Source organism: Hemiscyllium ocellatum, chromosome 9 (assembly GCF_020745735.1).
Source record: "Hemiscyllium ocellatum isolate sHemOce1 chromosome 9, sHemOce1.pat.X.cur, whole genome shotgun sequence".
Classification (NCBI taxonomy): Eukaryota; Metazoa; Chordata; class Chondrichthyes; order Orectolobiformes; family Hemiscylliidae; genus Hemiscyllium; species Hemiscyllium ocellatum.
The window spans coordinates 31,963,301-31,990,876 of NC_083409.1; the positions used below are offsets into that span (position 1 = coordinate 31,963,301).

A 27,576-nucleotide genomic window follows, 5' to 3' on the forward strand; every position below is an offset into this window, starting at 1 on the left:
AAAAAACCTGCAAATGCTGGAATCCAAAGTAGACAGGCAGGAGGCTGGAAGAACACAGCACGCCAGGCAAGATCAGGGAGTGGAGAAGTTGACATTTCAGGTGTAACACTTCAACAAGTCTCTTCGATATACAGGCAAGATTCTCTAACTTCCTGTCACGATGAAGAAATACGAGCAGCAGGAGATACCATTTCTGATTGTAAAGCGCTCAGCATCAAGAAAGAGTATGCTGCAAAAGACCATGAGGACCCTTGCAAAGGAATGAAATTGAGGGGAAACAATTGACAATGAATTGTTCAACAGGAGAATCTATTAGGTTTCAGTTTAAGAAATGAGTTTCATGGGTGGTGGTGGCATTGCTGACAGACTTTTCAAGTTCCTGACTTTACTGAATGATAAATGAAAGGGATGTGCTAAACTTTTCAATTAGTTTACACAGAATAATCAAACCTAAAATCAATTAGACTTGGCATGAACGGGCACGGGGCCAGATAAAGTAAGTAAATGGAAAAGACATCAGCCGAAAAAGATGAGCAAAGCTGTTCAACAAACTGTGTCACAGCTTGCACACGTTACCAGTTCTGAAGTTTCAATCTCATTGCAGTCTGTTGAAACATCCAAAGTCAGTTCCAATGAAAATCAATGCAAGCTAATTGTTTTACAATAGCTGAATTGACACTTATTATTCCTTCAAATTTGCTGCATAAACCTATCATTTGGCAGTAACTATACAGTAACAAAGTGGTCTTGCTTATCTGTGCTTGCCTGCAGGTGAAAATGAAATATCTCAATTCCCAAATGGAAAAGCTTCATGGCCATTTATAATTGCCTTGATCATATACCACTAATGGGGGCCACCCAACTTGCCATCCTCGAAGCTCTCATTTTAGCTCCTTTTGTTCATCATTCCATCTCATGTATTATATGGATACATTGTGAAATCTGTAGATATCAGCCTCTCCTCAAGAATATCCTTAGCCCCACTGTCCTTGCAAATGATCAGCCCAAAACTCCGATTCTTCACCGAAGTTCTTGGGTGTGTTATCTTCAAAATCTGTGACATTCTTTCAACAAACTCCACAGTTGATTCCCTCCCATCAGCTTTCTGTCCCTGTCTCATGTGATACACAAATGGGTCTCATTGAAGACACAAAAGGACAGTCTGACTGGGATAAAGATGGCTGTTCCTTCCTTGTTCTCCTGTCAGTCACTTTTGATGCAGCTAATCAAACCATCTCCCTCTCAAAACCTCTTCATAATTAAGTGGGACTGCACAAGCCTCGGTCACTCTTATCCAGTTCTATCCAGAAAATCACTTGATACATTCCCTTTTTAATCTCTCATTATTTTATCTAATATCCTGTTTACTGCTGCTTGTGGCATGTGCCATTGCTGTCAGAATGGGGTACAGGATAGGGGAGTTTGAGATAGTTCTCTGTCTCCTTTGTCGAGACTATGTACATAGGATTATGGAGGTTCATGATATATTCTGATTCTTATTTGGAGTCTTGGGTGCTAAGATGAACATAACTATATAAGCTAAGTTTAATTCATATTTCTGTACAGTGAGCATTGAGAGGGGAGATGTGGTTTTTTTTTCTGAATTTTGAGACTGGTAATGATTGCTTGGAAATTTGTTCAAATGCCTTGAAATGGGACTTCTAAAATTCTTTGAAGTGAACAACTCAGGGCTTGGAAACAAGGGTAAACGAGCTTCGGCCAATATCCTGTGTCACGGGTAGACAGATACACAAACAAGTTCTTTTGAAAAAGGCAGAGCAATCCAAAAGGTCAGGGATTTTTTTTGAGAGAGGGGAACAAGTCATGTAGGGAGAAAAAAAAAAGGATCTTTCACAGAATCACTGTCATTTAGCAGTCTCCAAAAATACTCAAGGCAGGAGAAAAGAACTCATGCATGGCTCAATGTCAATAAGAAAACTACTCCAAGAGACTGTGAATGAGGAGTTTAAGGAACCTATGTTAAGAAAGAAGTGAGGTCCATTAGCAGTTCAAGGACCTCTGCAAGAGTAATTAATTCTGGAAATTAATATCAAATTAAAGCAGAAATTTGCTGAATAAAAGAAAAGATATCTACAGCCATTAACATTGAGAAAGGAATTTTAAAGTGGAAGCAGGGTCACAGCTCACTGAGGCTCGAGTATCTGTAAGGTTATTGCTGAGGCTAAGATATTGAATCATTGGACACAATCTTTTTTTTTTGCCATGTTCATTGAGAGTCATGGAAGGTTTCTCTCTGTGGGACCTGGTGTATTTTCTTGCCACATCATATCAAACTCTCCTAACTAATGACCTACACTACCACTTCTCGTCCGACGCTAGCCACATTCCACCACTCGCAATATCCAGAACAACTGAAGGATTTTCAGAAACCTTGGCTGAAGCTGGATGTAAAAGCCATTTCTCTTCATGAAATAAGGTGCTTTAGTATTGTTTAGAAATAGAGCAGCAGGTCAGGCAGCATCCAAGGAGCAGGAGAATCAACGTTTCGGGCATGAGCCCTTCTTCAAGCCCGAAACGTTGATTCTCCTGCTCCTTGGATGCTGCCTGACCTGCTGCGCTTTTCCAGCAACACAATTTCAGCTCTGATCTCCAGCATCTGCAGTCCTCACTTTCTCCTACTGTTTAGAAGTAGGTTAGCTCAATGTGATCAGTTTAAGTTGAAAGTCCCAGACTGAACTGCTTGCTGAAATCACTGATGGCATTATTCGAAGCTGAGTAAGCTCAGTTGTCTGAAGACTCAAAGAAGAGGCAATCAAATTCTTAAGGTGGGAGATTGAAGCCAAAGCTAAATCAAACCCTTTGTGTGATAGTCAAGGGAATTATCTGTAGTGTTCGAGTATCAGAAAGGCGTGCCATTGCAATTAGGAGATTGAAGCATATTTTGTGTTTGTGTTGTGGTACCAAGTAACATGTGCTGTATGTAAATAGTTTGATACATCAATCTTATCTTGATTTTGTTATGTAATAAGCTATAGTTTCAGGTCAAGATCAAAATCAGTATCATTGTGTTGTGTTTCCATGAAAAACCACATTATTAAAATAATGACAAGAAGGCATCAAGCCAGCAGATTTTAACCTTAGAATCTGCCTGGTCTGCTCTTAAGATCAGCTGGGATCAGAACATGCGCCCTGATGGCACAGATCCCACTTGCATAGATGGGAGGTTGGCACTCTTCTATTACTGGGATTAGAGTGGTGCTGGAAAAGCACAGCAGGTCAGGCAGCATCCAAGGAGCAGGAAAATCGATGTTTTGGGCAAAAGCCCTTAATCAGGAACTTGCTATGCTTTTCCAGCACCACTCTAATCCAGACGCTGATTTCCAGCATCTGCAGTCCTCTTTTTTACCTACTCTTCTATTACATTGACTTTTTCTGACTGCATTCACACCAATGGCCACCGCTTCTGGTGGCGGTGATGAGACTGTTGAGCTGCCACTTGTCTCATTGGCCAACAGACACCAGGGATCAGCACTTGTCAATTCAATGAATGGTAGCTTCAGATGGCAACTGATTAGTTGTCAAACTCCCACAAACACAGCCCTCAAAGAGCTAAACCTGTGTGCCGCTCTCAGGACCTCACTGGAAAACTGAAATTTAGACCAGTCTACCTGGAAATGGGTCAGCAATCAACAATCGTACAGTCGGCTCTATTTTGTGAAGTTTGGATGGTAGAAGCAAAGATACCACAGATATGTGCAAAAAAGTATGAAAATTATTGACTACCTTGAGCGAAGTAAAGGTCTACATCTTCAAAGCTTTCTTATAGCCAATAGCATCGGGAAATGTTGCTTCTTCGGAAAGCTTAGAGGCATCAATTTGTGAAAATGGCGGGTGTAATCCAATTATCTGAAGTCTAATTTTTTCATGTACAACTGTCAATGGCTGTGACATTTACCTGGACTATTCTTGTCTACGTTCCCTTGACAAGGTGCAGCAAGACCTAATCAAGGACCAACCCAGCTGTCATGAATTTCTCAACAGCTGCTCCATGTCACCCGGTGAGCAGGCTGGATGATTTGTTTTCCACATCTGTAAAGCTTTTCAAGCAAACAAGTGGCTATTGGCTCCATAATAACACATTCTAGATTCCAAACCAAAAGGAGACCCTCTCTTTTGCAAGACATGACTGGATAATCACACAGCCTCTCAACAATCATGCCAGCAAATAAAAAGGAGATTTAAAACAAAACTTGTAGCAGTCCAAAACTGAATATTCATTAATTAACTTTCCCTCGTTATTCCTCCTGTAGAGATGCTTGATAATTTTCTAATAACAAGCAAAATGAATAGGCAAGTGCTTTCCAAATCTGCTTATAAATCTACAGCTGTCTGCTGTCCAACAGTTAGTAGAGGGACATTTCTTAAGCGATTTTCCTCCTTTTCAAAAAAAATTGCAATTAATAGCCTGGAACAAAAGAACGGAAAGTGATCTTACTTTCAAACCAATTCCAATTTATTTCCTCCACATTTTCACCTTGCATGATACTCACTTTGCTGAATATTTTGCTAGCTTTCGATGCAAGATACCATGCACAGTAATCCGGGAAAAATAACCAACTTTGCTGTTAAAAATAAAGCTGCTCATTATTTGCAGCATAAAGGAAAAAAACGTAGTGGCAACATTGTAAACTTCCTCAAGAGACAAGGCAGTGTAAAATTATCAGAATTCCTGGAGTGGTCAGCAGAGAAATCAAAATAACATGTAAACATTCATTCAGCTGAATAAATAGAAATCCCATAGCATTGTGCATTGTAAGTCTATACACTCATAAATAAGCAGATATTGCTAAACAGTGGGTAATCAATACATTATAAAATTGTTAAACTCAATTATATGTGTATTTCTGCTTCCTGTGACTGGTAGGTCGAGGATGGTGACTTGGTCTGAATTAGTCTTGGTACTGAGGACATCTATATACCTGATGACTCCATGCTGATACAACTATTGGCTGGCACAACTGTGTATATTATTAGGATACCCTCTCTGTCCAGTTGTGTGTGAGGAAGCTGGAAGGCAAGCTGATCAAAATAATACATGGGACCTTAGGTTGAGGACAATTAGCCCTAATGTGGTGTCAGTGCTGCAGGGAAAATACTCAACAGCACTTCATAGATGCTAATCAGAAAATTATTCTGGAATTAGATTTTAGGAATGATCTTTGAAGATTGCCAGGCAGATAAATTTATTGGTAGGAATATAGAACACAGGTGGATAAGGCATTCAGTTGTTTCATAAAAAGATCAAAGGAACAATTCAACACTAATTTAAATGGCAAATATAATGCTAACATATGTTAAATAACATTGTCAAAGCCATGAACACAAGGAATCACAGATATTACTTGTAGGGAGTCACAAGTAAAAGAGATTCGAAGAATAGTGTTCTAAATTGTAAAGAACATTGAAAAGCTAAATCCTATTTCCACAGATTGATGAAATGGCTGTGATGTTGTGGTAGATGTTGAAGGGGTTTGTAATTTGGCTCATCTCTTTCTCAATCTTGTACTTATTAAGTTAGTGCTGTACAGGTATTACTCTTGCCTGCCTTTTAGAATAATTTCCCTTTCACTTGTAGTTCAAGCTAAAAGCTAATCATAGGATGATGGAAGCAAACATTGTGTTTCTTCTCAATTTTCTGATACAATAATGTTTGATAATTCAATGAGTATTGTCAACATTCCATTCACGTTGACTTAGCAGCCAGGGATGTGTGTTATATCACCATATGGAGTTGTTAGACTCATCTATCTTTAACTTCCAAGTATCTAAGTCATACAGATTTCAAAGACCGCAACAAGCAAAGAAAATATTTCAATGCATCCTGGTTGGCCTCCAACCTTCCACCCTATATTAACTTGAGCTCCATTCAAATTTGGCTGGCTTCAATGTACGTCAGTCTACAAGTGAACAGCAACTCATTTTTAAAATTCTCATTCCTGCTTTTAATTCCTTCATTGATCTGTTCCTCCTTGTCTTTGTAGCCTCATTCAGCTCAACAAGAACTCTGCACTCTCAAATTCTGACTCCTGTACATTCCTGATTTGAATTGCTTCCCCAATGCCTGCTGTGCTTTCAGCAGCCGAGAGTGAAAGTTTTTCTCCAAATCTCCTCTGCTCCAAATCTTTCTCCTTCTTTAGGACGTGAATCAAAACCTCTCTCTTTGTCCAATCTTCTGGACATTTGCCCGAATATCTGTTTATTTGGCTGTGTAACACTTATAGAGTCATAGAGTCAGAAGGGTGTGCAGCATGGAAAAACAGACCCTTCGGTCCAACTCATCCATGCTGACCAGATATTCTAACCTAATCTAGTCCCATTTGCCAGCACTTAATCCATATCCCTCCAAACCCTTCCTCCTCTAATATGGACATTTTTCAAGATGTCACCAGCTACTTTCTCACATTCTATAGTTTCTATGTCCTTCTCCGCAGTAAACACTGATGCAAAATACTCGTTTAGTATCTTCCCCATCTCCTGTGGCTTCACACGTAGGCTGCCTTGCTGATCTTTGAGGGGCCCTATTCTATTCCTAGTTACCCTTTTGTCCTTAATGTATTTATAAAATTCTCCTTAACCCAATTTGCCAAAGCTATCTCATGTCCCCTTTTTACCCTCCCAGTTTCTCTCTTAAGTGTACTCCTACTGCCTTTATACTCTAAGGATTCTCTCAATCTCTCCTGTCTATACCCGACATATGCTTCCTTCTTGTTCTTAACCAATACCTCAATTTCTCTCGTCATCCAGCATTCTCTATACCTACCAGCCTTTCCTTTCACCATAAAAGGAACATACTGTCTCTGGATTCTCGTTATGTCATTTCTGAAGGCTTCCCATTTTCCAGCTGTCCCTTTATCTGCGAACATCTGTCCCCAGCCAGCTTTTGAAAGTTCTTGTCTCATACCATCAAAATTGGCCTTTCTCCAATTTAGAACCTCAACTCTTAGATCCGGTGTATCCTTTTCCATCACTATTTTTAATCAAATAGAATTATAGCAACTGGCCCCAAAGTGCTCTGCCATTTACACCTCAGCCACCTGCTCTGCGTCATTTCCCAAGAGTAGGTCAATTTTGCACTTTTTCTAGTAGCTACATCCATTACTTCTACAGAGCTTTTTGAATATTTTATTTCTTTAAAGGCACTACACAAATGCTCCTGTGAAGTACCATGCAACACTTCATTACATTTTCTCTGTCTCTTCAGTTACCTTAAGTCCTTTAAGAGACTCAATGGGGGCTTCCCTAACAGAAAATTTGACAACATTCACATTTAAAAACACTCAAGTACTTTTAAAATAATATTCAAGCATCAATTAATCTCATTTGCACTGAAATAATATCTTTCGGCTATCAGTTGATATCAATGGTACTGAAGAGCAATCACATAGCTGTAATCTCATATCACTAGTGGTTTTCAAATGGCATCGTTTGTCATTAATTAGGACCAAATGGAATATTACAGCATTCAAGAATTTGCCATTGCGACAAATTGATTTCCTCTCACTGGCCACACTGGCTAAGGAGAAACATAGGTTTAAGGTGAAAGGGGACAGAGTGAAAAGGGACCTAAAAAATAATATGCTATTTTAATTTGCATTAATTCAAAGACCGGTCCTAATAGCAGCTTTCTTTTAAACCAACCAGTGGCTTTACAGATTTTCTGTGATAGCTCCATTATTACTTCCATTCTCCTTTCAGACTCAGTTGTTCTGAGCAGCTGAATGCTGTGCCTCTCCCACTCCTAGGTATTGACAGAGTACTCGGCCGTGCACTCAGTGCATGCACAGATCAACTGGCAGGGATCTTCTTGGACATCTTCAACCTCTCCCTGCAGCAGGCCACTGTCCCTGCCTGCTTCAAGAGGGTCAACATCACCCCTGTGCCTAAGAAGGCTCATGCAGCATGTCTCAATGACTATCGCCCAGTGGCACTATCTTCGGTGGTCATGAAGTACTTTAAATGGCTGGTCACAGCATTAATCAACTCCAGTCTCCCCACTACTCTTGACCCACTCCAATTTGCCTAAAATCGGGCCAACCAATCCATGTCAGATGCCATATCACTTGTCCTTCACTCCTCCCTGGAACATCTTGACACCAAGAACAGCTTCGTATGGAAGGATCCGACTCATTGACTACGGTTCAGCCTTCAACACTATTATCCCCTTGAGACTGATTACTAAACTTAGTGATAGCAAATTAAACCCCACTCTCTCCAACTGGATTCTCAGTTTTGTGACCCACAGACCACACAATCAGTGAAGATTGGGAACAATATTTCATCATCATTGATACTCAACACTGGAGCCCCCCAGGAGTGCATACTCATTCCCCTATTGTACTCACTGTACACCCATGACTGCGTCACCAAATACTGGATTAATGCTATTTATAAAGTTCGCTGATGACATCACCATAGTCAGTCGAATTGCAGATGGCAACGAAACAGACTACAGATGGGAGGTGGAAGACCTGGAAAATGGTGCACTGAGATCAACCTAGCTCTCCATGCTGGCAAAACCAAGGAACTCATTGACTTTCAGCGGGATGTTACTCATGCCCCACTACACATTAACAGCAGAGGTGGAACGAATGGAGAGTGTCAAGCTCCTGGGAGTGTTCATCCACAACAAGTTTCTTGGACTCTTCATGTGGACACACTGGTTACAAAAGGCCCAACAATGTCTCTTCTTCCTCAGGCAGCTGAGGAAATTTGGCATGACGGCAAATATCCTTGCCAACTTTATAGGTGTGCCATCGAGAGCATTATGTCTGGATGTATCACCACCTGGTATGGCAACTGTACCATTCAAGATTGGAGACAATTACAGAGAGTGGTGAACTCGGCTCGGACATTCACAAAGGCCAACCTCCCATCTATAGAAACCATCTACCAGGCCCGTTGTCAAGGAAAGGCCACCAGCATTCTCAAAGATCCATCCCACCCTGGCAATGTGTTTCTACCTCTAACATCAGGGAGAAGGTACAGAAGCCTGAACACAGCCAGTTTTGAAACAGTTTCTACTCTACTGTTGTTAGAATATTGAATGGACTCAAACTCTTAGCATTCGCCTATACCAGTGTTTTGGTTTTTGTCACTATTTACCTATTATTTACTTATCTATGTGACTTAACTGTGTGATCTGCCTGTATTGCTCGCAAGACAAAGCTTTTCATTGTGCCTCGGTACACGTCACGTGACATTCCATTCAATTGATTCAGGTTCCATGATTTACGAAACTTCAACTCCAAGCTGCTCCCTCGCGAGTTCAATGTCTCCTCAGCTCCCAGGGAAGTGGTCAAACTGAAAGGATTTACAGGCTGATAATTGCCATGTTTGGCGATGTGTTGAATGCCTGCCTATGCAACTGACGTATCCTGCATGGACTCCAAACTACATTCAGACAAGCAGACCCACATCTTGTGTGGCCATTGAGCTTTGTTCCCTCTAAGTTGCATGGAGCTCCATGCCACGTTAAAAATATTGAGAGAAAACATTGTGATTAAGCCTGAAGGTTGACTGAATATGGAACGTTTTGCGATGCAATGAGCCAGATGTCTCCTTGTTTAGATGAAAGATGTCATATTATAGTAATTTGATTATGATAATTCTTCAGTGAACTTTTAACTTATTCCTTTATCTTCCAAGTTTCAGCTACAAAAGACATTAATGTATACTATTAGCTATTTATTTTTTGATTATTCTATGATGTAATGCTTACCTTTTTAACTTTCGCTTCTCTTACTATCTTGTACCTAAGCTTTTTCTGTACGTCGGTAACCTTGGCACATAGGAGAAAGTGAGGACTGCAGATGCTGGAGATTAAAGCTGAAAATGTGTTGCTGGAAAAGCGCAGCAGGTCAGGCAGCATCCAAGGAGCAGGAGAATCAACGTTTCAGGCATGAGCCCTTCGTTGAGACTTTCCTCATTCCTGAAGAAGGGCTCATGCCTGAAACGTCGATTCTCCTGCTCCTTGGATGCTACCTGACCTGCTGCGCTTTTCCAGCAACACATTTTCAGCTCTAACCTTGGCATATAAGATGGTTCCATGTGTGGCAACATTACAGAGTTTTCACTGAACTTCGATACTTGAGTACACGCAACAATAAGATCCACCATCTAAAGTATACAGCATGTTCATTTAATACTTCAAATACTACAATTTCATTGAGAAATTTGAATTTGAGTGTTCCAATTACATGGATACCAGAAAAATATCTTTGTTTTAACATGTTGTTATTTTAACTAATTTAGCAAAGTCACAAGCATCCTGTTAGATCTCCCACGTTTTTTTCTTCCAAGTTTAATTTTAATGCTGCATTCTCGCATCATGTTTATTGTTTCTTGGCAATAAACTTGAGAGCTTTAAAACACTTGCCTCAGTCAAGTGTAATAGATAACAAGTAAGGTAGAATAATTAATTTACGAAAAATGATGAGTTGCAACGAGGATCAATGTGATTTTTCATTCTCTGGATACAAGAATCAGTTTGAGTACAAGATGTTGTGAGAACAGAACATTACCGGCTGAACCACAATAATTTTCCACTTCATTTTGTGGCTGCTTTACTGAAAAGTGCAATTTTTAGTGCAATGACTTTAAATCAAGTTTAAAAAAATCACAAAACACCAGGTTATAGTCCAGCAGTTTATTTGGAAATACAAGCTTTCGGAGCGCTGCTCTTTTGTCAGGTCGCTACCTGACAAAGGAGCAGTGCTCCAATCACTCGGAGTTCCAAATAAACTGCTGGACTATAATCTGGTGTTGTGTTTTTTTTAAAACTTTGTCCAACACCGGCACATCCACATCATGACTTTAAATGAGTCATTTGATCTTACAAAATTCTATGTGAAAGTCAGAGTTAGGTTCCTTGGGATATTTTCTTTATCTGGAGAAATTCAGCATAACAGTTGAAATACTGTCCAGTACATGTACAGTCCTATGGTATTCCTAACTGGAAAAATAAAAATTGTAAAACTACTAAATAGGAAACATATGCACTCCATCACTATATACCTGCTATGCAATATTTAATCATTATTGTATTAAACTCTAACTTGCATTTGCAGATTTATCAGGATCTATCAATTTGTAGAAGTTAGTCAGTGTGGAGAGTTGTCGAATCCCTGTACTGACCAGTGTCTGCCAATAAGCAGAACACTCCAGTCCAATGCCTGGAAGGCAACTAAGAGAAGGGAGCAATTTCACTGATGAAGGGACTTGCGTTAGAGCAGATGGTGAAAAGCTGAGGGGGGTTGCGGCTGCTGGTGGTACGGTGGCTCAGTGGTTAACACTCCTGCCACACAGGGCCAGCAACCTGGATTCGATCCCAATCTCAAGCAATCAATAGGGTAAATAGACGAGTTCATTTCCTCTGGGGGGGAGGGGGTTCAAAACTGGAGGGCATCGGTTTGAGGTGAGACGTGAAAGATTTAAAAGGATCTAAGGGGCAAGGATGAAATGGGCTGCCAGAGGAAGTGGTGGTGGCTGGTACAATTGTGACATTTAATAGGTATCTGAATGGGTATATGAATAGGAAGGGTTCAGAGGAATATAGGCCAAATGCTGACAAATGGGACTAGATTCATTTGGGATATCTGGTTGTCATGGATGTGTTGGATGGAAGAGTCTGTTTTCCGTGCTGTGTATCCATATGATTCTAATAATCTGTGTGGAGTTTGCACATTCTCCCCGTGTCTGCGTGGTTTCCTCTGGGTGCTCCGGTTTTCTCCAACAGTTCAAAGATGAACAGGTCAGGTGGATTGGCCATGCTAAATCACCCATAGTGTTCAGGGATGTGCAGGATAGGGGGATTAGGCATGGTAAATGCTGGGTTCCAATGACAGGTAGGGGGGCAGTGGTTAGTCTGGGTAGGATGTACTTTAAAGTGTTGGTGTGGAAGTGATGGGCTGAATAGCTTGCTTCCACACCGTAGGGATTCTATGATTCAATGAGGAAGGCAGGCCAGATGAGCCAGACAAAGCCAGCACTGGGAGAGGGGAGATGGAAGGGTTGGAGCAAGCAACGACATTAAACCAGAAATGTAAAATAAAATGAGGCGGAACATCTTCAAGCGAGAACTTACAACCAAAAGAATGTTCCAGTCACTCATCATCCTGCATCACGATACTTATTTGGGCTCCACAAAAAACACCATCTGTACTAGTGCAACAGAGAAACTTCTGTGACCAAACAATGTTCCCTAAGGAGAACCTGCTTCACCAGAAGAGTGGAGAGATTAGCTGAAGTCAGCACATGTATGAGCATGGAAGGAACTGGATTTTTTGATTGGGTTGAAGGAAGTAGGTTGGAAGAGACTCATGTGGAACATAAACACAGGGGTAGCTGGGAAATACTGAAAATGATTAGCATGGGCAAAGGCTGAAAGACAGACCAGCATCCCAACAGCATTTATTTTCTCTTAAAATAATATTTAGGCATCACTTAATATCATTGGCACTGAAATGCAATCTTTCAGCAATCAATTGATATAAACTGTACTAAAGACCACAGCTAGTCGGTGCAATTTGACTTATTCTTCCCCGTGCCCCCACACCAAGTGATTCAGAGGTGGTGGGGAGGGGCATTGGTGGGTTGGCAAGTGAACACAGTGGGAATCTCGGAGTAAACATGGCGCATAAATGCTTCTCAGCAGCCTTCTTCCTGGAGGCTAAATGGAGCTCCTGAAAGCCCAGCAAACCCATCAAGCTCACACTCACCTCTATCCAAAGATCCTTCATCAATCTTCCTGCAGGCCCACAGCAATAGCCATTGTTCCCAGTGGCTCAGAGAGGCAAGATGAATGCCCTACTGTGGACTGAATTGAACCTGTAGACTACCTGTGTCAGCTCCTGGATTCAAATTAAGGAACATAGGACCTCCCAGAGGATAATGACATGGAGCTCAGAGTTGTTTTTCAACTTGTAAATGAGACATTCATCACCCACATTAAATCCTATAATAGGTTTGATGTCTTTTTGATGAGGAATCAACCTATAATGTTGGGTCTGTTTCCCTGACCACAGATGATATCTGACCTATTGACGACTTTATAGTTTCATTTCATCTTTCTATTATTTGCAAGACTGGCAAAGGTCTGATCAACCAATGGCCCATTTCTTATAGCTACTCTGTATCTGGGCACCAAAGGGGACATGTGAAAGGAGAAAAATGCTCTCTGTATTAAATAGATAAAAGGAGATAAGGAAGTGAAGGTTATCAAGGAAATTCACAGTCACTCATTTGAGAGAAATATCCAAAGGACGACAATCATTTGTTATGACTAATGAGTGTTCACAGGAAGGGGAGAATATCCATGCTGATGTGATGTGCCTTGGTCTTAAGTTCTTATGCATAAATTGTGCACAGTCGAAATGAGCTTTCATGTTAACCTCTGCTTTATTACAGGATCAACCAAATAGAAGTCCTGCACATTGCACTTCAGTAACTCTACCTTGTCTTGCATAGTGCTACATTAAGCAGCTTTAATTACAGTTTACAAATCCCTGATGAGATTTCTGTTCATGAGTTTTGGGATCAATCTCATGGGTTCTGTGTAAATGATCGCATTAGTGTGTTCATTTATAAATCGTATTATTCAATCAGATGGCACTCTGTGTACTGAATCTGTGCACTGAAATGGAACTCAACATTAAGGAGTTTTGTGTTCTTTTCAAAAATAAATCTTGCTTCATCTCTCTGATCTTGTCGGCACATCTGATTAGTGTGCAGAACCAATGAGTCACGAATAAGGACTGACAATTCAGTTAAAGTTTCACAATTGAACAAAGTCTTTTATCAGGCATACATAGGCATAAAAGGTTCCTCAGTATCTTTGTTTCAGAAATGCATAAATATATATTCCCACCTTGCGGATACATTACGTCAAACATATAAACCGATCTTGATGACTGCCATAACATGACAATGGTGACTATGATTAAGATCATTGCAATAACTCATAGCTCTTATGTTATTGGCAGAATATCGTAAGTACCAACAGCACAAACACACACAAAAACATTCCCTGCTGTTACATGCAAAGGCTACCAAGTAAACATGACAAGAGATGGTTCGAGACACATAGGAACTCTCTTTTCAAGCTAACGCATTCTTCATTAAATCAATACTTCATGGGTTGATATCTTAAGTTCTACTTTAAGTTAATATGTAACCTATTGGATAAGAATTACCTCAGTAAGAGGAACTCAGCATCCACAAGATACAAGAGAACCTGGCTGAGATGTAGGACTGAAAATGCGTTGCTGGAAAAGCGCAGGTCAGGCAGCATCCAAGGAACAGGAGATTCGACGTTTCGGGCATAAGCCCTTCTTCAGGAATGAACTGCATACTTTGATATTTATTGTCTCTGTGCTTTAGTTACCCTAAGACGTGCTTACTTTCTTTTGTTTCTCTGTGGCTCACCGAGCAAGTCAACAAGCAAAACCTGGAAAACTCACCCACAGAACATCACAATGTTGTAGTGCGAGGGGTTATCTGGTAGAGGCATGGTCTGCTGCAGGCACAGTTGCTCACAACCGCCATTCATCCCATCTGAGCAATCAATACCAATGTGTCTGTCATAACAGCCAGAGCCATCTTTCATCGGGCTGAGTCCCAGAGGGCACTGCAGGGAAAATAATGGGGAAGAATAGTTACAGAATGAAGAGGTGAAATACTGTGCATGTAATAGTCCATGAATGATAGGATCAAAAGATGCGTGCAATGTAAGCAAACAATTTTGTTAAGTAGGTGACTTTGATCCTCTGCAATACAGCTTCTCCTTTGACCACAATTACAACACATCAAAGCAATCTTTTACCCTTTTCAATTTTTTATGCAATGACCTTTATCGGTTTTAGTGTATGGTCTCAAAACATCTTTTTGATATTGTTACATCAATCAATGCCATCTGATGAGTGATACTGGAACAATTTCTGTGTAAGAAAATAGAGATCACGTTGAAAATTAGAAGCCAATTGAAGGGTGTGGATGATACTTATTACAAAAACTTGTACCACTTCCTCCATAAACCCCTCTTTCCAGTGAGGAATTTTTGTAACATTTAAGTCTACATTTGAAATGTAAATCAAGAATATAAACATTTGAAATTATCATATTTTGCATTTAGTGCTGTTTCATACTCCAGCCACTGGTGGGTATTTCTTCATTCTGTTTTCCACCTTTTGTGCTCACTGGCCTCCCCTGGCTGCTTGATTGACTCTTACTCCCCACCCTGACTCTTAAAAGTTTAATGTCTGTCCTAAAGGTATCCTTTCTGCATTCTAGTCCTCTGTGAATGACTAACAGTTAAACATCGCACAACACCAAGTTATAGCCCAACAGGTTTACTTGGAAGTGCGAGCTTTCATAGCACTTCTCCACCATCAAGGAGCCGCGCTCTGAAAGCTAGGAGTTCCAAGTAAATTTGTTGGACTACAACCTGATGCTGTGTGATTTTGAACATTGTCCACCCCAGTCCAACACCAGCACCTCCAAATCCATAACATTTGAATATTCTTTCAATCCCAGGTTACATTTTTCCCAGAACCATGCTCTGGCATCATTCCCTCTCAATCACGTCCTTCAAGAACTCAGATAAAGAGATAGATTGAGCCCAGACATAAGGCAGAATTTTTTACAAAGATCTCAGCTGCTGGTTGGTGAGCTGGCAAGAGACGCACAGTGCCTCTCTCTGGGAAAGCTATCACATCTGGTTCAACTTAGACTTTGTTCCCCTTGAGCAAAGAACCCTGGGATGGAATTCAGCAAAGGAGGACCAAAACCACAGAACAGTCATGTTGCCAAAGGAAACCATTCAGTTCATCATGATTGCACCACTTCTGTTACTGAAGAACTGATAAAGAGAGACAAAAGTAGCTTATTAACTTTAACAACACACAAAAATGGACTGTAAAAGCTCCTAAAGCACACATAAGCAAGAGAAAGATTAGCAAAAACTAATGTGGGTCCAAAACAGGCAGCAAGAGGAGAATTTATAATGGGGAATAAAGGAAAGAGAGGGAAACTAAACTCAAAACAGTTGTGCTTTGTTGGTCTGAACATATAAATATCCTTCCAGAAGTGCTAGAAAAAATGTTAGAATGCAGAACTGGAAAAATGTATTAGATTTTTTAAAATAAGTACTGGAAAAAATTAACAGATTAAAATTTGATATAATCCCTGAACTGGAGGATCCCAGAACACGGAAAGAGAGATATTGGTTGTGTTTGTGGTAATTTTCCAAAGTTGTACAGATTCTGGATTAGATCCTGCAGACTCAGGAAGCAAATGTAACTACAGTGTGATCAGAAAGGATAGGAAGGAAAAATGAGGAACTAGAGACCTGTTCATCTCATGTCAGTCATTGGGAAAACGTGAGAATCTCTTATAAAGTCTGTGACAGCTAGATACTTAGAATATAATGATAGGACTGGCTAGAATTAAATAGATTTGTGAAAGGGAAACTGTGCATGACAAACCTGTTGGAATATTTCAGTTTGTAACTAGTTGAATAGATAGTAGGAAGGTGCACCAGATGTGGCCTATTTGCATTTTCAAAAGGCTTTCTGCAAGGTCTCACACAGGTTAATAAGCAAAATTTGAACACATATGATACAGAAGAAAATGTTGGCACAGATGAAGACTTGGTTCACGCAGTAGAAAGCAGAGAATAGGAACAAATAAGTCATCTTCAGGTTAGCTGGCTGTGACTAGTGGGGTAACATAAAGATCAGTGTTTGGGCCCCCTAATAATTTAAATCAATATTTTGCATGTGGGGAGCAAATACAATATTTCCAAGTCTGTTGGCAGTTGAAAACAAGGCAGAGTACAAGCTGTGAAGAGGATGGAGAAGCTTCATGTTGATTTAGGTAGACTAATTGGACAAAAACATGGTAAATAGAATTCAGTGTGAAAAAAATCAAGTTTCTCACAGTAGTATAAAAAATGAGAAATATAGAGGATTTCTTGATTGGTAAGAGATTGGGAAATGTTGATGAGCAAAGAGACCTGCAATTTCTTGTTTATAAATCACTTTACTGCTGTTTACTGTTGTGAAGATGGCTCGCTACAATTGCATCGAACTTTAGTGGGATCATCCCTGGAGTTGTGTGTGCATTCTTGGTCTTTTCACCTTTGGAAGTATATGCACACCACAGTGCGAGTGAAAGAATGGTTCACCAGACTACACCCTGTGATTGTAGGGTTGTCCTATGAGGACAGACTGAGGACATTAGATCTGTATTCTCTGAAGTTTTAGATGGGTAAAAGGTGATTGCATTGAAGTATGAAACATTGAGAGTAAGGATGTTTCTTTTGGCTACAGAAATCAAGGACCAGGAGTCACAATCTCAGAACAGAGACAAGTCAGTTTGGACTGAGAATGAGGGGAAATTTCTTCACACAGTGGAAAATAGACTTATGAACTCTCCACCTCGGAAGGCAGTAGATGGAGTCTTTCAATATTTTAAAGACAGAGGCAGATGGATTCTTGTCAGGCAAGGATAATCAATAGTTATCAGGAATGGAGGGAATGTGAAATACAGAAAACAAACAGATCAGCTACTTCTGCTCCTAATGTCTATGTTTATGGGCCATAAGACCATACGACAAAGACCATAAGATATTGGAGCAGAATTAGGTCATTTGGCCCATCGAGCCATTTATGGCGAATAAATTTTTCAACTCCTTTCTCCTGCTTTCACCCTGTACTAATCAAACACCTGTCTATCTCAATCCTAAACACACGCATTGACATGGTATCCACAGCCATTGGCAGCAACGAATTCCATCGTCACCACCATCCAGCTGTAGAAATTCTCACTTAGCCCTGTACTAAAGGGTCCGCCCTTCTCTCTGAGGCTGCGCCCTTGGATCTTAGTCTCTCCTACCAGGGAAACATCTTCGCCATGCCCAGTCGAACCAAGCCTCTCAGTATTCTGTAAGTTTCAGTGAAATCCTCCCTCATCCTTCTAAACTCCATCGAGTACAGACCCAGAGCTCGCAACTGCTCCTTCTACGACAATCATTTCATCTCCAGGATCATTCATGTAAACACCCTCGGCCCCTCTAACACCAACATGTTCTTCCTTATATATAAGTCTCAAAAACTGTTCACAATAGTTATTCTTCTGTAGCCGCAAGGGTTCCATTCCTGAGCATCTCCATGAATGCTTAAAGTCGATAGTGTGGAGCTCATTAAAAACAGATTAAAAGTAGCACAGATGTGCTATTTTTGCACGTGGGTATTGATTTTTGTCGTGACTTAGTTTTTGGCACTGATAGGCAAATTCACAATTTGTGATTTCATGGAAACAGAGGATTTATTGTATTCTAAATGCGGTCTGATCACAGCCCTATGCAGCCTCAGCTGTATACCCAAGCTCTTGTATTCTAGCCCTATTGAAATGAATGCCAACATTGTATTTACATTCCTAATTGCAAATATAACCTGTATGTTAATCTTAGCAGAGTCTTGAACTGGGACTCCCAAGTCCATTTGTGCTTCAGATTTCCGAAGTGCTTTCCAGTTGAGAAAATAGTCTTCGCCTCTATTCTTCTGACCAAAGTGCATCACCTCACGTTTCCCACATAGAATTCTATCTGCCACTACTTTGTCCACTCTAGCAGCATGATCAAGTCCTGCTGCAGCCTCATCACTTCCTCAACACTACCTGTCCCTCTGTCTGTGTGTCATCTGCCAGTTTTGTGACAATGCCTTCATTTCCTTCATCCAGATCACGAACGAATAATGCGAATAGGTGTGGTCCCAACACTGACCCTTGTAGAACTCCACTTGGCACCTGTGGCCAACCTGAAAAACACCTCTTTATCCCCACTCTCTTCATTGAGCCAATTCTGATGAAGGGCTTATGCCTGAAACATCGATTCTCCTACTCCTTGGATGCAAAAAAGCCTGCTGTGCTTTTACTGCACACTCTAATCCACGATCCATGCCAGTTCCTTGCCTGTAATACCATGGGATCTGATCGGACTCAACAGCCTCCTGTGCAGCATCTTGTCAGAGACATTCTGCAAATCCAAATCGGTCACATCCATTGCCTCTCCTTTGTCTAACTGCTCATTACCTCCTCAAAGAATTCTAACAGATTTCTCAAGCATGACCTCCCCTTAAAGAAGCCGTGTTCTGAAGTACTCTGCAATCTCATGCTTAGTAATGCACTCTTAAATCTTACCAATGACCGAGGTCAGGCTGTCTGGCCGATAGTCTCTGGACATCCACCTTCCTCTCTTTTTAAAAGGAGCATTATATTAATCATTTTCCAGATCTCTGGGACCCTCATTGACCCCAGTAATTCCTGAAAGATAGCCCAGGTGATTGTAGCAGCATTGGCAATCTCCTTCAGAACTCTAGGGGGTGTAGTCCATCTGATCCAGGCAATTTATCCACGGATATAACAAAGGGTAAAAATATAAAAGTGGTGCTGGCCCCACCAACCTCCTTTGTACCGAATAAAATGCCTTCCTTTGACACCAAAACCACAGCAGGAAAGAGCACAAGACAGTGACCTTGGCGTGAACCCAACATGGAACAAATTTGGAGTTAATATAGTATTTTTTAAGTTAATGGCTATATTAACCTGGGCCAAGCCCACTAGAACTCATCTCAGAGAACAGGGCTTTATTGGTGGTCAGCTGAAACACCAGACAGAGCTTTACTTTTGCATCATCTGAAAATAAAATGCAATCTCTGACTATGCAGCACTCCTTCCAATTATACTATCTCATATTTAAAGTGAGATATATGTCTTCACAGCCAAGACTGATACAGTCAAAACGTACCACACTGCATACCCCAAAAACATGTTCTCGTACAGTAGGACATTTGAGGGCCCATTACCGGCTGGAATCTACTTGAAGTGTTTCCATATGAAATAATGCACATTGAGCGACCAAAATCCGAGTGATAACCTTACATAATCACAAGTTGAAAGGGGGTAGTTCAAATAACAAACAGATTATTATATTGGAGTCAACCCTCTTTATATTAATGTTCATTATAAATTTGCTATGACTTATTCAGTTTTGGATTCCTGTGGCATTGGCAGCTTTCAATCATAGATTGACATTATTACTGGATATCGGTCAGGAATAATTTAATTTACTGACTGTAGAAGTTATTTATTTAAATGCTACCACTGTATAAAGAAACAAATCAGAGAATGAAAAATGAAAGTACTTTAAGCGCAGAAAAGAGTGTAGTCTTCCTTGTTGCCTAGGCAACCTTGTAAATTTGTTCTTATTGATGGGTTGAAAAATATATCAAGGGTAATTTAATAGGTTGAAATTAGCATTACATACAAACACAGAGCATCAGTAAAACAGTGATGTTTCCTGTGGTTGGTGGAGATATAGCTTTGTCCATGTTGGTTGTTTATTCCTGCACCAGTTCCAATACTCTTTTCATTACTCCCACTCTATCCATGGCAGTTCATTCATGTAAATGCCACAATCTGTCTCCGCATGTCTCTCATAAAATTCCCATTCCCACCCTCCCCGAATTGACACCTGCATTCCCACACCCTACCAGATGCTTCCCCCAATTGCATTACTACAATTCAGACAATGCATCGAGACAGCTTCACCTTGATAAAATGATTCTTCAAAAATCAAGCCTCCAACGAAAAACACAATTCAGGTAATCAAATTATTTCATCATGCTCCTTATATAAACAAAAACACTTCTAATTTCTCAAGCCCCAGTATTATCTTGGAGGTTTGATGACCCCAATGAGTTAAGGCACAACACAAATTGAGTTGCTCCAGTCCAAAAATGGGCAATTGCAAGAAGGCACCAGTCTCACAGCTTGTAACCATGTTGTGAAGTCACTCTGTGCTGTTTAGAACAGTCAGAAATGAAATATCATGGACAACAGAAATAAGCTGTGAAATAAATGATCTGGAATGGAAGTGTTTCATTATTGCTTGGGAAACAGAATGAAAGTTGCATTTGCAATTGCAAAGATCGCAAGGAGATAAAACAAGAGAAACTTGTATGGCACGTTTATTAATACAACATCCCAAGGCATTTCACTGAATCATTATAAAAGCAAAATGTCACAGTGCACCACAGGCGACATGGGAGCTTAATGGCTAGCACTGCGGCTTCACGGCATCAAAGACCCAGGTTCAATTCCACGCTCAGGTGACTGTCTGTGTGGAGTTTGCACATCCCCCCCGTCTGCATGGGTTTCCAACAGATGCGCCAGTTCCCTCCCACAGTCCAAAGATGTGCAGGTTAGGTGGATTGGCCATATTAAATTGCCAATAGTGTACTGGGATGTGCAGGGTAGGTGAGTGAACCATGATAAATGCTAGAGTACAGGAATAGGGTCGGGGGTGAAAGCATGTGTGGGATGCTCTTCAAAGTGGACTCAATAGGCTGAATGGCCTGTTTCCGCATTGTCTGAATTCTAAGAGGTACAGGAGATATTAAGGCAGATCACTAAAATTCCAATCAAAAAATTAGTTTTATGGAGGTATGTGAAAGGAGAAAAATCAACTTCTAGAGATGCAAAGGTTTAAGAGGGAATTATAGAATGTTGGGTTGAGGCATCTGAATGCAATGTCATCAGCAGTGTTCATGTGGATAAAAGTTGGAAGAATGATCGTACGTCTGAGTGGTGGTGCTGGAGATGCATGCAGGGATCGGCAGGTTAAGCTTATGGAAGAAGTGGAAAACAATGCTAAAAATTTGAAAATCAAGGCACTGGTCAACTGGAATGCAGTGTAGCCCAATGAGAACAGGAGTGAGAAGTGAAATGGTATTCACTGTAAATATAGGCAGCGGAGTATTTGAATACATTAAATAAGGGGAGCGTTGAAAATGGGAGACCAGATAGTTTGCTTAAGTATAGTCAAGTCTTGGAATGACCGAAGTATGGATGGAAGTTTGAGGAAGAGAAGAACTGTGGCAGTGCAGAGATGGATGATACTATGAAGGTGGAAAGAGGTGACATCATTAACACTGATGTGTGTTTGTGTGCGTGTGTGTGTGTGCGCATGTGTGTGGAAGCTTACATCTGGAATATATGCGACACTGAGGTTCTCAATATTGTTTTTAGGTCTCAGACTGTGACGAAGGAGAGGGATGGAGCCAGTGGCAGGAAGAGGTGGAGACTGATGACAATGGGTTCAATCTTCCCAATATTTAATTAAGGGGAGGCGATGGCCTATTGGTATTATTGCTGGACCATTAACCCAAAGATCCACATAATGGTCTGGGAAGCCAGACTTGAATCCTGCCAAGGCTGTTGGTGGAATTTGTAATTTATAATTAAGAGTCTCATGATAACCATGTACCCATTGTCGATTGTTGGAAAACCCCATCTTGGACTTTTAGGGCAGGAAATGGCCATCCTCACCTGGTATGGCCTACAAGTGACTCCAGAACCATAGCAATGTGGTTGACTCTCAGCTGTCATCTGGGATGGGCAAGGAACGTCAGCCTAGCCAGCGACACCCACATTCTGTGAATTAATGAAACAAACATTGGGGTAGAATTGTTTTCCTTCATTTGATACTGGATGTCATTCAATGTAGAAGGACAGTGGAGGGATCAAAATAATTGATGAGGAGGTAAAGCTTCATGTTGTCACCGTATGTGTGGAAACTGAGGCGTTTTCAGATGGCATTACTGAGGGACAGTATGTGTATGTAGATAAAAACAGGGTGGGTCTATTGGGAAGGTGGAGAGTGCTGTGAAGAGTGCATTGTTTTTTTTAATTTGCAGGGAATCCCCAGGAGTGTGGCAACATTTACAGAGAATTACCTGCAAGTATTTAGTGGGTTCCTGGGAGTGTCCACTGGTTTGCAGGTGCTCCCAGGAATATATTTACATGGGAGGTTCCCTGCAGTGCTCGTACTCACAGCGATTTCTTGGAATTCATCCATGTTCTCAGGGGAGTCATATGGAATGCATCAATAGTCAGTCACTCGATTCCAAGGAGTGTGTGGATTTACAAAGGGTTTCCCGGTTCTTGTAGGTATTCCCTGTTTTTTTCAAACACTTGCAGGAATTTCCTTGGGTTGTCTGGGTTTTCACAGAGGATTCACAGGAACGTATATTAATCCAGTCTCCCTACACTGGTCAGCCATGACAGGCATGTCCTTGGAATAGTTGAAAAGTGTGGCACTGGAAAAGCAGAACAGGTTGGGCAGCATCTGGGAGCTGTAGAATTGATGTTTCGGTATAAGCCCCTCAACAGGACTCCGTGTCCTTGGAATACACTGATTGTTGCCAAGAGATCTTGAGAGTACACCAATATTCACCGAAGGATCCCAAATGCTGTGAAGACTGGAAATTGGAGTCAGGTCTGTTTCCCTTTAACAGAAACCTGACTCCAATGGGAAACTGATAGACTTTTGGATTTTCCCCATGGGTGAGTCCTTAATTGATAATGGACACAGGTTTGCTGTCCAATTAAAACTAACTGGGGCAGAGACAGAGGCACACTTCACGTACCCAAGTCAGCCCAGACTGCTAGTTATTCCAAGGGAGAGAAATGATGTTGGAGCCTGACACTGCACCACAGGAACCTGAGATGATACAGGAGAGCTGGAGGAATGGCTCACTCTAGGCAGGAAGCAGGAGGTCCCCTTGGAAGGAGGCTACCTTATCATTCCGCATGGATTCCTTGATGTCCATGTTCCACCCAGATTCTGCCTGTGGCCATTTACCTGCGAACTCCCTAAAATGAAAACCTTTCCACTATCTAACCCTGTTGATGTTTCCCGAGAATACACTTCAAAAGTTGGCAAGTGCAGAAAACAGACATATAGCCAGGTCAAACCAAGCGCTTTACACATTGAATGAAAGACAAGAGAAAGTTGTACAATCACTTTGTCTGCCTGCGTCGTATCCTCTGTTGAAGTTGAATGTAATTTAACCTGGAGAAAGTGAGGACTGCAAATGCTGGAGATCAGAGCTGAAAAATGTGTTGCTGGAAAAGCGCAGCAGGTCAGGCAGCATCCAAGGAGCTGAAGGGCTTATGCCCAAAACGCCGATTCTCTTGATACTTGGATGCTACCTGACCTGCTGCGCTTTTCCAGCAACACATTTTTCAGCTGTAATTTAACCTGCTTGATGGACCTCCCATGGTAACAGGTCTTACATTTCTTTCTTCCTAACATTAATCATGTTCAGCCACAGCTCCTTAATCATTATGTTAAATTTCTGAGATTCACTTTGCTAACTCTTATGTAATCTTGAAATCTTGCTTGTGATGAATGCTCAAAAATGTGGAGGGGGGGGGGAGAGAGAGAGAGAGAGAGAGAGAGAGAGAGAGAGAGAGAGAGAGAAAGAAAGGGAGAGAGACAGAGAAAGAGAGACACACAGAGACAGAGAGAGGGAGAGGGAGAGAGAGAGAGAAACAAAGAGAGATAGAAAGAGAGATAAAGAGAAAGAAAGAGACAGAGAGAGAGAGACACACACAGACAGACAGAGACAGAGAGAGAGAAACAAAGAGAAAGAAAGAAAGCAAGAAAGAGAGAGAGAGAGAGAGAGAGAGAGAGAGAGACAGAGAGAGAGAGAGAGAGAGACACACACACACAGACAGACAGAAAGAAAGAAAGAGGGATAGAAAATTAATAAGTCCAAGAAATTAAGCATTTCACAAATAGGTTGCCCAGCAGCAATTAAGCTCTGATGGGAGAGGTATCTATTGTTCAAATGCCCTTAGATGTATTGTGTTATGTCACCAAGATGTTTTAAAATAAACAAAACACTATCAAAATTGCTTTCTCCTCTTTCAACAATCAACTAGTGCAGAGTGGTTGAAATGTTCACATTAATAAAATTGAATACTGAACATTCCATATTTGACTCCATTCCAGAGTATACCTATAAATCTGCACTCAATATGTAACCCAAGTACTGATTGAATATAAATCTGCGCCATGGCTCTTGCCTCATCATGTTTTGGCCTACTTTATGATACCATGCTTTGCATTAATGCATGTGCAAGCCTAACTGATCTGTCAGCACAAAAATATTAATTTACAAACATATGAACATACAAATGAGAAACAGAATTAGGCCGTTCAGTCCATTGAGCCTGCTACATCATTCAATGTGATCATTGCTGATCTGATTGTGGTTTTGAGGTTACAATCTCACTTTTCAGTTCCTTGTTTCACAACAATCTTCCTCAGTCTTAAAAATATTCAAGGACTCGTTTTCTGAAGAGGTGGTGGAACCAGACTTCCAAAGACACACGGCTGTCAAAAATGGCTCCCCATTTCAAATGGGTAACCCCACATTTCTGCAGGTTGGCTTTTCCCCATTCTGCTGTCATTTCTGCATTTCTTCTTTCTCTCTAACACTCGGTGCCTAAAAAGGAACGGTCGAAGACTTTTATTCTCATCTCAACTGAGCCATCTCTTACAATGAGAGTCATTGTGTTATATGAACCATTTGCCCCATCACAATTATATGGTGAAGGTTATTGTGTGAGGCAACTAGTACCTAAAAGTGTTACCGGATATTACAGGATAAGATCTGTCCATCGGGAAATAAAAAGCGACTTCCGAGAGGAGTTAACCAGTTCTTCATGTGTCCCACAATTTCTGCACGGGTTCGCTCGAGTGTGCGTACATTGCTTCAGTAACTGTTCTTCATATTAACAGCATGTAAAGTAGCAATGTACAGCTGATCTTAAATTGAGCCAGATTGTCTCTTGTAAGACAATCATTTATCCCAGATGCTATGTAACTAACTACTGAGATAAGAGAAGAGTGATTGTGGCCCTGATGTCATGGCTGCATCGACCAAGTGTGACATCAAGGAGCCTAAGCAAAATAGATAATAGGGGCAAACTCACTGCAGAAAAGTTTTACATTTCAGGTTTTAAGTGGAGAGTTTGTTCCCACTACTCATTGATTTCAGTTTTGCTAGGGCTTCTTGATGCCACACTCAGTCGAATGCGATCTTGGCGTCAACGGCTGTCACTCTTGGCTCATCTCAGTAGTCAGGTATATTGCAAAGCTCTCCAGAATCATATTTGGCACACAGCAAGATGGTCATGGTTGTTGGGGGTCAGTTAGCTCAGCTCCAGGACATCTCTGCAGGAGTTCCTCAGGGTAGTGTCCTAGGTCCAACAACCTTTAGCTACTTCATCAATTGCCTTCCCTCCGTCATAAGATCAGAAGTGGGGATATTTGCCGATGACTGCACAATATTCAGCACCATTCGCAACTGCTCAGAAACTGAAGCAGTCCATGTTCAAACACAACAAGATTTGGACAATATCCAGGCTTGGGCTCACAAATGGCGAGTAGCATTCATGGTGCAAAAAAAAAATGCCAGGTAATGACTATCTCCAAGAAGAAACCATCTAACCACAGCTCCTTGATATTCAGCAGCATTACCATCACAGAATCTCTCACTGCCAACATCCTTGGGGTTACCACTGACCAGAAGCTTAACTGGAATTGCCATATAAACCCAATGGCTACAAGAGTAGGTCAGCAACTAGGAATACTGTGGCGAGTAACTCACCTCCCAACACTCCAAAGCCTGTCCATCATCTACAAGTCAGAGCGTGATGGAATACTCCCCACATGCCTGCTTGGATACAACTCCAACTACACAAGAAGCCTGACACCATTCAGGACAAAGCAGCCCACTTGATTGACGTCATTTCCAGAAGCATCCATTCCCTCCACCACCGATGTTTAGCAGCAGCAGTGTGCACTGCCTACAAAATCTACTGCAGAAATTCGCAAAAGATCCTGAGACAGAATCTTCCAAAAACATAACTACTTCCATCTGGAAGCAGGAGGGCAGCCAATACATGGGAACGCCACAATCTGGAAGTTGCTCTTCAAGCCACTCACCATCCAGACTTGGAAATAAATAACTGTTCCTTCGCCGTCTTTGGGTCAAAACCCTGGAATTCCTTCCCTCGAGGCACTGGTGAGTCAGCCCACAGCACGTGAACTGCAACAGTTCAAGGTAGCAGCTTAGCACCACCTCCTCAAGGGCAACTAGCGATGGGCAATAAATTCTGACCAGACCTGATATGGATGCCCATATGCCACAACTAAAAACAAAAATCTAAGTAATATGTAATAAACTTATTTAGTGTTCATCAAGATTGTGCCAATTTTCTACTGAGACGAAAACCAACATCAGGGCAGTGACTCGACCCAAGTCTTTGATAATGGTTCCAGCAGAACCCAACATGTACAATATTGATCATGAAATCTCTGCATCATTTACACTGTGCTGTAATGCAGCATTATTCTATAGGCTCTTCGTTCTCACTTCAACAAGGACAGCACAGTTTCACACTTCTCAATCATTTTACAGAATCCAGAACGTATCACTTCTCTCAATTTTCTTACCCTCTTCCAGTCCAGAAGTGTTTCAAATACAGAACTAGTCTCATAGAATCCTTACAGTGAAGATGCAGGCAATTCAGTCCATTTAGTCCACGCCTACCCTCTGTAAAGTATCCCACCCAGACCCATCTCCTACCCTATTCCTGTAACCTTGCAGTTCCCATCACCAATCTGCCTAACCTGCACATCTTTGC

General features: G+C 41.2%; 1 protein-coding gene across 1 annotated transcript in view; it reads right to left on the reverse strand.

Annotated features, from left to right (window-relative positions):
* astn1 (astrotactin 1) overlaps positions 1-27,576 on the reverse strand; it is a 2,216,244-nt gene that overhangs the window by 811,429 nt on the left and 1,377,239 nt on the right. The window contains exon 12 of the mRNA XM_060829548.1: positions 14,478-14,644. Coding sequence (XP_060685531.1) covers positions 14,478-14,644 — 167 coding nt within the window. The remainder of the gene's footprint in view (positions 1-14,477; positions 14,645-27,576) is intronic.